Below are 13,924 nucleotides of genomic sequence, written 5' to 3' on the forward strand. Positions count from 1 at the left end.
CTTCAACTTTCTCTTTTCACCTCCCGTCCTCACTCTGTGCTCACTGCTCAGAATCCCTTTTTGCGTTTCATCCTATTCTGGCTGATTGGACGAAAATATGGCACAATGACAACATCGATAACAAGTCGTTTTTGATTTCGTTTGTTGCATTAAAATAAAAAGTCAAATTGACAAGGAGAAAGGCCACAATCAAAGTTTCTGTTGTTTTCGTTGTTGCTGTTACTTGAAGCTCATAAAAATGGCAGGCAGGGTAAATAACGACAATGCACAATAACAACATCACTCGCTGAAAAAAAGAGAGAAACGGTTAGCAAAAAGTTGTAGGATTCGTTTTTTAGCTTCGTGAAGCTTTGTTAATGTTGCACTAAAAGTTCATTGAAACGTAAAAAATACAATTTTTAACATTGACATGCGGACAAAAGGGACACAAACATTGATTTGCCTTAAAATATCCTGTAAAATGATTAGGACTAATATTAAGATTTCTTTGTTTATTTCAAATTATACCAACTAAGATTACAAATCGTAGATTTTCTTAAAATATTAATCATTAATACTGAAACAGAATTTGTCAAATTTATCGGACAAAATAGATCTAACACAAACATGTAATAACTTTTGCAGGGTATCTTGTTGGCGAGCACTGTGAAATGGAGAGTTTTAACGTGTTTATTCACTTTTGTGCTTTGTATATGTATGTTTCGTTAAATAATACCGACATTATCGCATCTCTTATTGCTATAACATTTTATCGATCGAGTTTTGTGCATTTATTGTGAACTTTTTCTCGAATTTTTGTGATTATTTTAGCTACCAGATTACGCACTCAGGCGATTCATGTTTGCAGTAAAATAAAGGAAAACGAAATAAACTTTTAGCACGTTTACATCATCTATTTTTAAAAAGTAATTTAGATGGTCTGCTAAATACTCTCCCATCTCAACTTCGCCTGACTGTAAGAGGATGAAGGGTCAATCGATAATAGTTTGTTGACATTTATTTTGTTTTTTGTTTTAACAGAAACAAGGCAACGTTACTTTGTAGCCTCCTGATTTACAATAAACAAATTTGACAGTTCTAAAAAATTAAACTTTCCAAAAACTGTAATATTTGGAGTATCCCTTTAAACCACATGTATTTGTAGTGGAACAATCAGAAGGAACAAGTGGAGCAACAGATGATAAAAGTTAGTCATTGAAGCTAATTTCGGTTTGCTAAAAAAAGAAAGTTTATTCCTTCTCTAAAAATTTGTGAACTAATTTAATATATGCATCACACAAACCATGTCCGTCTTACCATATGTACACCTAGATCTCAAAGAGATAGAGACGTAATTTATGCACAGAACTTGTAATGATTGCACGCAGATTCAGTTTGTTTAAAATTTTTGCAAAGTGCACATCCGCCTCCTGCAAATCGAAAAGATTAAATAGCAATCGTAATTTTGAAATGACAACAGTAATAACAGTATTTATGATTCCTGAAAATTTGGTTGCGATTAGATAACATTTTTAGAAATTAGTTTTGTATGGCAAAAAACTCTTACTGTAATCAGATCTTAGTTGCTTTGCCTGATAATCTGGTATATTTTGTGCTCTTTGGTATATTTTGAATGTAGTACTATATCGATATACCAAATATATCCTATATTTTTGTATGTTTCGGTACTTTAATATAGTAGGGGGTATCACACAGCCGAGCACAATCTTCTAACTTGTTCAATTTAATTTTCATGTAAAAATCATAAATAAACATTATGTATGTCTGTGTGTACATAAAAATTATTTGTCCTGACAAGCAGCACCAAAAAGCTCATTACTTCGCTATAAATTAAAGTAAAATGCATAAATGGACACTAAGAAGCAGTATTACATCCTTCTATATGAAAGAGTATTTAATTATCGTTTTAAGTTTCAATCGATTGCATCGCGCATCATAGTCACAAGAAAACATTAAACGGTTTTATACAATATGCAAGTTTGTGATCGTACGAATCCAAAACAGACCAATTGATTTTCGTGTCACGACACGACTGTGACAGCCGTACAGTCCAGTAGACATGTCAAGCCATGACAATGTCCGCCAACACGACGCCCGTACACCAAATTTTCTAAAAAAAACTCTGCCAAATTTACTTACACATGACCTGTTCCGGCTAGAAGTCAGTTATCGTCTTAAATTCTAGAATTTTGCAGATTTTATTTAAGCCGCGTCTATCCGACTAACATTTTTTCTTGAACGTGTGAAATTTGAGCATTTGTTTTTGGGATTTTTATGAAAACTATAAACTTACAAAGATAAGTTTGTAAATATAAAATACTGTTACAAACTTTCTCGTCTGATGTAAAATAATATAGCATATATACAGAATATATATAAAAAATATTTTATGTACTTTGAACATTTTTGAAGGTTGACCTTGGCACCAGACTGTCAAGCTGACACGATACATGAATAGTTGATATCAAGTACAAAATCCCCCAGCGCAGCCTTAGGAAATAAAATTTCCCTCTGACTTACTTTGTGAATGACCTATATAGTTAACTTTTAGTATCAGAAAAGCACGGAACTTTGTGAGAGCACACATGATAAGACTGTGTTGTCTACCACAGCTCTGCAGATGATGATGATATAATATGTGAGTACGTTTGTGTTAGACACGGTCAGTGAACGCCCTCGCTTGCACTAGCAAATCTCTTTAAAATATCAATGTCGATAGCGAAAAATGCGTATTTCGTGAGGCTTTTGCTGTGGTCATTTTTTTTTAATTAGATTATCTCGTTCATATTAAAATGGGATACTACTCTTGTTTGTTTTATATACAGAGGAAATGCAGCGGCAGAAATTTTCTCCCAAGAATAAAGGCTTTTGAATATAAACAAACTACTTATATTTATTTAATGTTAATTTGAGTAATTTGTAGATATGCAACCAAATAGATTTTTAATTTGTATATTGTATATTGTTACATTTCAACTGGATGTCCAAAAAAAAAATTTTAGAGATAGGAATAATACTCTTAGATAATTGGTCTCAATGTTTCATCTCTTAAAAGTTCATTTCTATAACAGAATTAAGAAAGCTTCAGTTATTTTCATTGCATACCATTTACTGTTTATTATTGAAACCATCAACTTCCAAAAACAAATATTCTAGCCTCTTGCAACAACCTAATCAATGCTAGGCACGAAGAGCGAATCTTATTCGCAAAGACATACTGGCCCGGTTTTTTGTACGTATCGAGGATGACGTGCTGACAATGAAGCAAAGGCAGAAAAGGGACGCCTATTTCACTCCCCGTGAACTATTCGGCGGACAGACTATGCAATTTTGTATAACCTTCTCTATGCATTTATCTGTATCATCTTTGGCGCAGCAGTGTTGGCTAACTATGAACAGACATTTCTGTGTCTGCTGCTGCCTACTGGGTGGCGGTGGAGCTCTCCAAGTTTGTTTCTGCGAGAAGCCCGAATTTATAACCAAGTGCGAGGATACGGCTCTGCATCTGTTCAATTACAATGCGGATGGAATTGTTGGTGCCTGGGCTGGCAGCATTTTGGCACCGTTGGACTGGGGACGCCACTGGCAGGTATATCCCATACCAGATGTGATTGGAGCTCTGCTGAAAGTGCACTGGGTAGCCTACTCGCATGTCTTGCATATGTGTGGACGTGTGTATATGAGCAAGATGAGTTCTTAAGTGGACAATGCGATCGATCTCGTCTACAGGATTTTCACATAGAAGAATTAGCTAACATATGTACATATCTCATTCCAATTTCACCTTCATTAGATCCATGCAAATTTGTATTGTTATTGTATTTATATTATTATTATATGTACATGGATTAACAGTCAATTTATTAGCTTATGAAGACTGTTTAATCACATGCCAAAAGACACAATATATGAGTTTATTCTCTTTTTTTTTAACCGTTCATGAAGTTTACAAATACACAAGTAGATACAAATTAATTTTTAAAAAAATGAGAAGATCCCCCAATATGCACTTAGGAGCCTCTATCTAGCCATCTGTCCCACCCGGAAATAGATGCCCGCAGAATCCTATCTTTTTCATTATAGCTTTAAAGAAGGTGGTCTCCTTGAGCTAGGTCAGTCAATTCCTCTGGTGTGGGTTCGGGATGTGCTGGATTGCTCGACTGGAGCCTCCTCTATCAACTCCTTACTGCTGCCGATGGACGTATCGCAACTCACATCCGTTTAACATTGCCTTTCGACGGCCAATGCAGTGATCTGCGATTATGCTCTCAGTTCCTTTCCTATTCACAGAGTCTCGTCTCGAAGAAATCTCAGTTAAAGGTATTGGAATTACAACTTGATCTTTGAGCAGGACAGTATATTATTACAGGTTTTATTATTCATCCAAGTCCGAGTTGAAGACTGGGCCTTGACACTCTCCTATCTAACGAAGGAGTCTGGGGACGTGTACTCCGGTCTGCTAGAAGACTACTCTCTGTCTGGAGAGCGCTTGTATATACATATACATATGGTGTTGTTATTTATGTATCTATTAAGTTTATCTTTTAATTAAAAGTAATGAAATATAGTATATAATATAGTAATTATAAATATAAATATAGTATAAATTTTTAATTGACGTACATCAAACATCTTTTAGTGGCAAAGACGGCTATTCGACTCTACTTCGTCTTTTCGTAGAAGCGTCATCGTCTTCGAGTCTTAGATAACGAGTCACTCTCTCGTCCTCTCTACACTCGCTGATCTTTACTCGTTCCGTTCAAATGAACGAGAAGCACTCTTGGCCTGTTCATTTTAACTGCTTAATCATTGTACTCCCACATTTAGCACATTGGATTGTGAAAAATATAAATAATAACATTCCTAGTCGTAAAAGAAAAATTCAAATAATATAATTTTATTGCTACAATTAAGATTTGCAATTCATCAGCTAGATATTTGACCTAACACAAAATGAAGTCAGCTTGTTTTGTGGGAAAATAAAACAACTCGTTGATGGTTGCATCATTAAGTTGCATCAATGCTTCTCAGATAAATCAGCAATAAACTGCGAGTGAGTAGAACACATTACGAAGAGCGTGGTTGATAAATTGATAAAAGGCGAATAACGAATTTAAAAAGCAATTCAAGTTACAATTTCCTTATACTTTCGACTACGCTCATGAATTTCAAAATTGACCTATAATTTGGGGCTCTGCTGTTAATTACGAGTATGTTGGCGTAAGTATGACCAAAATTGCAGTTGTTGCAGTTGGCAAATCGATAATAATGATGGGCTTATTGATATGCAGGCACGCTAAAATTCACGTTCCTCGTCCGCAATCTTCTCTCAGGTTCTCAATACTCTGTCTATTGTGCGATATCAAATGAGTTTGTACCATGCCTAAAGCACTTAGCACATAATTACATTGAGTTCTGTCTCTTCCCTCTTATTTCGCTCAACCGCTCTATCTCTCTACCTCCCTTAATCTCCACCTCTTTGCTTTCTCCCTATGACTAAATGTGTGTATTTGGGAAGGATTGCCATGTGGGCGTAGCATAGAGAAACTAACTGTCTGACTCCTAAGCGTTAATTAGGCCTTGTTGTCCAATGCCTCGTTTATCTGATGCATTCGCTCATTCAGTCCAGTTCCGACCGGCTATGTTTGGCATATTGAATATTTGGTACCTCGTCGCCCCGAAAATCATTGTGAACTAATGAGTTTATGTTTGAGGCGAATAATTTGCTAATTGCCGAAAGCAAAAATTTAACTCTTACTCACTTGCTAACGAAATGGTTAATTTGATCAATAGAAGGCAGATTATTTAATTTTTCATTAATTTATTATACCAAAATAAAATGCATATGTACATATAGTATATGCAAATCATGTTCGATATTGCTCAAACTACCCGATTTTCACATCTTTAATGTGAGTGGAAAAACGCGATTATTAAGGATAATGTAATTTATTGATGCATTGTAAAACTTGAGCTCTTGCCGGCACTACACTTCCTGCAACAGCAGCTGACTTTTATAAATTGCCATTTCCCAGACAACTGGCGACAATGCTCGACTGAGATAGTGATTGAAAAAGAGAGAAAGAGAACGCAAGCAAAAACAAGTTTGATGATGATATACACTCGGATTTTGTAAAGTCATATGCTTCAAGCACAAGATATATATCTTGAAATATGTACAAATCATATTAACGATTTCTTGAATTATTCGAAATAATACTTTAATTAGTCTTTAAAAGATGGAAAATTTAATTTAAAATAAAATGTAATAGCACGCAAATCTCGCCAACTGGCCTCTCAATTAAGCCTTTTCTCCATTTTGGTATCTCCCTTGACTTGACTTTTTGCACTTGAAACAGAGCCAAAACCTTTTAGTTAGCAACTACATTTTTGTCGTTCTAACCAAGCAATCAACACTGACACTACCAATATCAGTAGGAATCGTAAAAGACATACACTGGAACACACAGATATGTTTGGAGCAACATTTTTGGCCAACTGCCTTTGACTTTAATTTCGAAATATTCGAGGCGTTAGCTTCTATTTTGTCTATTTATAAGAGGAGCCGCACCGTAAATGCCTTCAAGTGTAAGTGTTCACATTCCAAGCATGTGGAAACTGCAAACTCTATCCCCATCTCCTTCTTCTTTCCTCTCTCTCTTTCTCTCTCTCTTTGAATGTATATATCTTTCTGTCTTTATTGCTCTCTTAGTTGCAACTGCAACCATTCGCACATCCGCATGGCAGATTGGCTGAGTTCACATGCCAGGACATAACTAACAAGTCGGCTGCTGGCCCCTTTCCCTCCCTTCCCAACAGATCGTATTTTGGTGGAATCACGCATAGATACACATAAACACATACACTTTTACTCACATTCAGTCTCCCATACACATGCACATAGATATTCAGACATACTTAGTTGCTGGCTAGCTTAGCAGCAAGATTTATGTGGAAATTCCTAAAAGAAATCCAAGTCAATTACTTGCTTAATTATTTCCTTTGAAATTTATTGATTTTTTTTGCTCAAGGAATTTGCGCAACGTTTCGTTTGGTATTTGTTTTGTCTCAAGCTCAACTCTCCTTTTTCTCTTTTTCTCTCTCTTCTCTCATGAGTGCTATGTGAAATTAAATCAAATGAAATACGAAAGGAAAAGCTGCAAGTTCCAGAGAAATAACATTAAATGATGGCATTTGATGTTTGAGTTTTGCTTATTGTTTTAAGCTTTAATGTTGCTCAGCTTAACTTTAATTCTAGCTTAAAAACATAAATTATTTTAAGTAAAATTCCAAGTTCATACTAAATAATTATGCTTAAGCGACTGTAGCAAATCCAACTTAAATAAAATTTGCAGTTATTCCAAATGAAGTAAGATTTCAGGATGAGTAATTTCTTGAAATAACAATATTAACATGATAAGCTGTTATTTAAATATTTTCGCAATAGTGCGGCATTAAAACGTGATCTTATTTTTATATTATAACTTTGTGCGTGCACAAAATGTATATAAAGGCAGTTGGAGGCATATCCGACCCTATAAAGTATGTATTTATATTCTTGTTCAACATCCGAGTAGATATAGTTCTGTCCGTCTGTCCGTATCAACAACTATATCTCAGAGACTATAAGAGATAGGCATATTGTTTTTATTCGATAGAACGCAAATCAAGTCTCTTACAAATTTTTGCCACGCCCTTTTCAACAAGGATAAACAAGCTAAAGACATAATTTTTGGTATATACAATAAGAACTTTAATGATAAGAAATACTTTTGTTTGGCAAAAAAAAGTCCACTGCAATCGGGTCTTAGTTGCTTTGGCTGACAATCAAGAATATTTTGTACTATGTGGTATATTTTGATTGTAGTGATAAGTATACATAGGTATATTTTAGTACTGTTTAGTGAAAGTGATATCTGATCTATCTAATATATCGAAAACAGAATAGCACTTTAAATATAACTTGCGATAAGTGCTGAATTTCCTTTTGTTAATTAAATATTTTATTTAGCTTCTTTATGTGTTATAATTATTCACTTTGGTGACCTCTTACGATTTAATTGTGAACACTGCTTATTCCAAATTCACAGAATGTATATTCATGACTCTGGAATCTTGAGTCTGGATTAATGTTTGTTCAACCATGCGTATACGTAATATGCATACGCAATCACGTTTCAATGATTTTTAGTTGTTGAAAACAATTTGTATGTCGATTGTAGTTGTTCTTGTTATTATGAATTATTATTCGGAAATTGCACTCACGGCTTGTTCAAGTAGTTGATGAGGCGTCAAGTGGCTTTTACATCCACTCGAGAGGCCTTTTTGTGGCAAAATCGAAATGTGAAGTAAAAAAACGATTGAGCCTCCTCATAACAAATAAACTCACTGGGTTGTGACTTGGTCTTGTCTTTATATTGTGTTGCTTGTTTAAATTTCTCTCTATAGTTTAAATTGATCAAAATTCTATAATTTCATATTTACTGCAGTTTTTATATTCGATTCATTTGATTCAAACAGTGTAACAATTTGCCGTGTTGTAATTTAATTTCTAGAGAAAAATGTAGCTTACTTAATTATACATATATACATGCATACATATGTGTATATTTTTGTACATATACATGCATACATACTCGAGAGTTCGAGTATCTGCACATCGCGATATCGTCGACGAAGGTCGCAACAATTGTTTACAGATTTTGTTGGTGGCAACTTTTATAAACCGTTGTTGTTGTTTCTTTAGTTGGCTCGTTGTCCCAGTGAAATTTTTAGCAATGCCTTGCCAACGGCAACACCGAGGACGACAACAGCCACAGCGAAAATCTCTTTATTGGATTATCCTGCAAAATTTACGCGGCATTAAAAGCGGCAACGTTAATGCCAACGCCATTCATTGGACGCCAAGGGGTTAAGCGCAAGGTGCGCTACGACCGGAGACCAAACAAGTAAAAAAAAAACCAAAAAAAATGTATTTACATTTTAAAGGTCGACGCTTCCATTAGCCCAAAATCCATTAGCATGCCGCATATTTTCGGCGCATTGCCTACTTAAAGGACATTTAAAGTTTAAACCCAAAGACCGGTGAGCCAACCCAATGCAAAGCAGTTGAAAAATCTGTTGAGGCCACAAAAAGCGCATAGCAAGAAAGGTAAAACAGCTAAAAGAATATCCCCCGTTTTTAAATACATAGATACTTGGTCGAAATAAAGTGAATTGAATTCGTAAATAGAATACAAGAAATGAATTATGTACACACAACATAATAGTACTTTTTTTGCTTTCAATGTTGAATTACTATAAGTTTTAGTTCATTAGATAATTGTTTGCTTAAGAAAGTAAAATCTATTGTATGTATGTGGATTGGAAAGATCTAAAAGTGTAGTTAGATCTGAATAGACGAAAGGCAACAAAATAACAATGGAATAATTTAAAGGGGGTTAACAAATGAAGTCGCAATATAAAATTCCGATTTACCTCAATTATAAATTGTAGTGAAGATTACTGTTGTTATCAAATTAAGAGAGTTCAAGACTATTCCTAAATGGAAATCTAAATTTCAATTCGATGGGTACATTAGCATCACTATATTTAAGTAGGATAGAAAGAGATACAGAAACTGAGATATGTATTTCTGAAAGACTTCAAATGAAACAGCTGCACATGGAAAATCAAACTTCAGAAAATGGGAAAACTGTGGTAAGCTCACATACGTATCTATAAATGCTTACCATTTATGATTTTTCTATAACATAAAAATGCAAATGCATGTTTCGCATATTTAATACGTCGTGTGCTCACATCAATATTAGTGTATTTCATACATGCACATATATATATATATACATATATAAATAAATACATTCTACATATTTAAATATCTATATACATATTGCTATAGATGGAGTGTATATAAAATTCTTTTTATTACCCGCAGCTGCATCAACACAATGGACTCGATACCACCCCGATACACAAGCGGTCGGAAAAGCTCTAAGAAAAAGCACGCATGACAAAATGCCAAACGGAAAAGGGGAAATATTTCGAGTTGAGTTCTCCATGTTGATTGTACCCTGTGAACCTCCAAGAAATAAAGAAAAACAGACTATTACAAAATTGTTTAATCTTTACTTAATGCATGAAATTAATCCCCAAAGAGAATCGCATTTGGATGTGAATGGGATCTCGAATAATTGTTTTCAATACTTTTATTTGAGTATTACAGGGCATCGGAAATTTTGATAAGTTCGACTGGAGAACTTTTTCTAGGTTTCTTTTATCTTGATTTTTTTCTTGTGTGGGACATTTTACTCTTTCGACCAGCAATGACTTTTTACAATTTTCATATGAAATGAACCATTAAATTGAATTGGCATTAAAATTATGTGAATGTGTATTTGTGTGCTGTATGTTGGGGCGAAGGCGATGGTGGAGACTGGGGCGTGGACGGGGTGTTGAGGAAAACTGCTCTCTCGCTTTTGGCACTTTGCATACGCCTCTCGACAGCGCAAACCATCCAGCATATTTGCATTTTTATTACAACAACAAAGCAGCGGTTGGAGCAGCTTTGCCACATGCACGAGAATACAAAAAAAATAAGAAAATTCAAATAAATGTTTGTTAAGTATTTTTGAATTGAGTTTTATGCACACTGAATGTGCGCGCGTATGTGTGTGTGTGTTTGTGTTTGTGTGTGTCTCGCATTAGGTAACTGAAAAGCGAAACGGTTTGGCATCAACTCTTACTCACACACACACACACACACATACTCAAACTCGAATTCGAACTTGTATTCATATATGGATTGGCACACCTGCTGCTTCTCACAGCCAGCGATAACAGTAAATCGCAATGGCGGCCACAGCTGCTAAGTTGGAAAACTTCAAGAAGTGTCTTGTGCCCCATTTTTGTTTGCATTAACAGAAATGTTTTAAAATTACTCCGTACTTACCTCCTCAAATTATACTAATCTAAAAAAAGGCTCACAATGAAATAATCATTTCAAAAATATTAGCTTGATTGTATATTAAACTTATCGCCAGCTTTGTCATACTCTTATTTCACTCGTTAACAGAGACTGATCGATACTTCTTCTAGCATCGTTTTACATATATCTTAACAGTACCTCATTCAACTTATGTTAAAGTAATGTTAATGTTGCCATACTGTTATGTGTCTGACACTGTCAAACTGTTACAATATTCCTATCAGCAAATTCACAATTGTATAGAAGTGATCCGATCGGTAATTGCCCACTAATCTATAGAGAAGACTTATAATTAAATAATGATTTAAAAAATATAAGCTTGATTGTATATTTAACTTATTGCCAGCCTTGTTTCAGGTTATTCTGAGGGTCTTTCTTTAAGTTAATGTTAAGCTTATAATTATTACATGAATGGATTCAATATTACATTTTACGCGTTTCTCTCTTCATGTCATCGTATCCCATGTCCTATCGATCTATCGTGATATTAGTAACCATATTCCCATCAGAAAATTGTCAATGGAATCAAAGTGCTTCGATCGGTAATTGTCCACTAATTTTTAACTTATTGCCAGCCTCGTGTCAGGTTGAATTCTGAGTGTCTTTAATCGCTTCAATTGTACATTTAACGCGTCCCTCTCTTCATGCCATCGTATCCCGTGTGCTATCGTGATATCAGTATATCAATGTTTCCTCGATGCCCAGCACGTAACCATATTCCCATCACCAGATTCTCAATGGAATCAAAGTGTTCCGATCGGTCGTTGTCCGTGTTTGATATACCTCCTCTTAAAGTGGTACGCTTTTCGAGCTGTTTGGCGCTTAAGTTCATTTAACCCGAGAGCGGCGGGAAACTTAAAACTTGAAAACTTGTGAATTGCACGCACCGCAGCCACACTAAAAATGAGAAGGACAACAACAACGGGAGCCACGAAAAGGATGAGAATACAACTAGAAGTATTGCATTGCTCTTTGGGACTAACAACAGCCATAACAACTAGCACTACATTAGCGGTGCTTTGAGTCGTGCCTGTCGGAGCAGCTGCAGTTTTGCAGCTTGGGTGCTAAGGAGCTGCTAGACGCGACTGAATAGTGTAGTATCGTTGCCATGGTCACGTGCCGCGGCTTTCGGTGACTGCTGCAGCTGCTCGCACGATTGGACTAAATGGGGGCCATGTTTTCCATGTTTCAGCCACACCGCAACAATTGTGAAACAAGCCAGAAAAATAGTGGCTTAGAATTGGTTAGCTTGCGTTGCAGCTGCTGTGGTCCTCCTGTGATAATTTCTTGTTGCTGTTATGGTCGTTAAGCCCCAACTGATAAGAGTACTCCTTAGGGAGTTTCAACTGTGAAATGCTAGGAAGCCAAACCATTGTGACACAAAACAGACTCGATCACATTGTCAAACAACTTTTCAGGAATCATCAAGGTTTCTTAATAATTTCAAATTAATATTTTTATATTTCGTGACGTAATCGTGGAATAGAAAGAAGTTTCACAAAATTTCGACCGGATGCAAATTGTTTAAATTTAGCAAGAAGTAGATATCAAAATATGGCAGTAAATATGTTTAAATATAGTTTTCAACTTAAATCCACTGTTGGGAAATGATCCACTGATATAAAAAAGTAAGTTCTCATAGTCAATCATACTTAATTAAAATTAGAAACGAACTTTGGACAAGTACTTTTTATGCGACGTTTTGTCTGATACATACATATTAGAGGTGGAGAACTATCGATGGCACTATCGGGACTAACGATGGTTAGCCACTATCGACACGCTCTCGATAGCGGCGCGCACTCTCGATAGTGGACAATCGCTATCGTCGATAGTGGTCGATAATTTTTCAAATTTCTTTGTATTCCCGCATCCTTTGTAGAGTCGGAGAGGGTCTTCAGCAAAGCAGGACAAATCATTTCAAATAGGTGTACAAAATTATTGGGAAAAATAAATATATAAATAGCAGTTAAGGTAAACCTAAAAAATAAAAATTCATATTGTTTGAATAATAATTGTATTTATTATTTTTAGAGAACCAATTTCATACACAAATACTCACTTTACGGTCACTCTCTTGATGTTAGTTATACTGTCATATACTCTATCATCTCTCCTGATACTTTGTACTTCCGAATACATAATTTACAACGACGCGATCTTTCTTGATTGAAAAGTTAAATAGAACGGACGCTCGAAAATTAAAAGACAACGCGTGCTATTTATTTATTTTATTTTATTTCTCTCTCACAACATTTGTATCATTATTATGCTTACTAGAATTCAAGTATTCATAAACGATTTCTCTTTAAGTTACGAACTTAAGAGGTCACGCCTTGAAAATAACATTTCTTCACCATTAAAACTGAAGCATGTTCTTTACTGTTTGCCAATTGCTTTGAGTAATTTCATACTCAGTATTTAATTTATATTTTTTGAAGTAAGGATTCTGGCAATATCAATATACAATCGGACCAATTTCATTTTTAAAACGTTCTGAATTGAGTCAACAACTTTCACGACAACTGCAATTCACAATTTAAAGCAATAATAAATTTTTATGTATGCATATCGATATTTGCTTACTCCGATTAATATAGTTGTTTTTGTTTAGTTCTAAGTTCCTTAAAACTGACTTTTAGATTTAATATTGTAAGTTATAAAAATAGCTTCCCTATAAAGTTTAGCTTGAACTCAATGCATAGAGGATTTATAGAATAGTGAGTACAAACACTTAGCCAAGCACCTCAATTTGCTTTATTAATTAGGCAAATGCACATTTTATAACCCAATGTCTTTTTCAATTAGTTCTTATTTGGCTCTGTCTTTCTCTTACTCTCATTCTCTATGTCTTTTATGAGACATCTACACTCGCCAACATCTACAATATTATTTTGGCAAAACTTTGTTTTATGACTTGTGGCTTCGCCTCTGTTT

General features: G+C 35.0%; 1 protein-coding gene across 1 annotated transcript; it reads left to right on the forward strand.

Annotated features, from left to right (window-relative positions):
* Positions 1-2,075: 2,075 nt before the first annotated feature.
* Positions 2,076-3,778, forward strand: LOC117563509 (uncharacterized). Its single transcript, XM_034241884.2, is given in 4 exon segments — positions 2,076-2,096; positions 3,185-3,332; positions 3,335-3,419; positions 3,421-3,778. Coding segments are annotated over 4 exon segments (534 nt in total). The 3' UTR covers positions 3,701-3,778.
* Positions 3,779-13,924: the final 10,146 nt, after the last annotated feature.

This window comes from Drosophila albomicans, chromosome 2L (assembly GCF_009650485.2).
Source record: "Drosophila albomicans strain 15112-1751.03 chromosome 2L, ASM965048v2, whole genome shotgun sequence".
Lineage (NCBI taxonomy): Eukaryota > Metazoa > Arthropoda > Insecta > Diptera > Drosophilidae > Drosophila > Drosophila albomicans.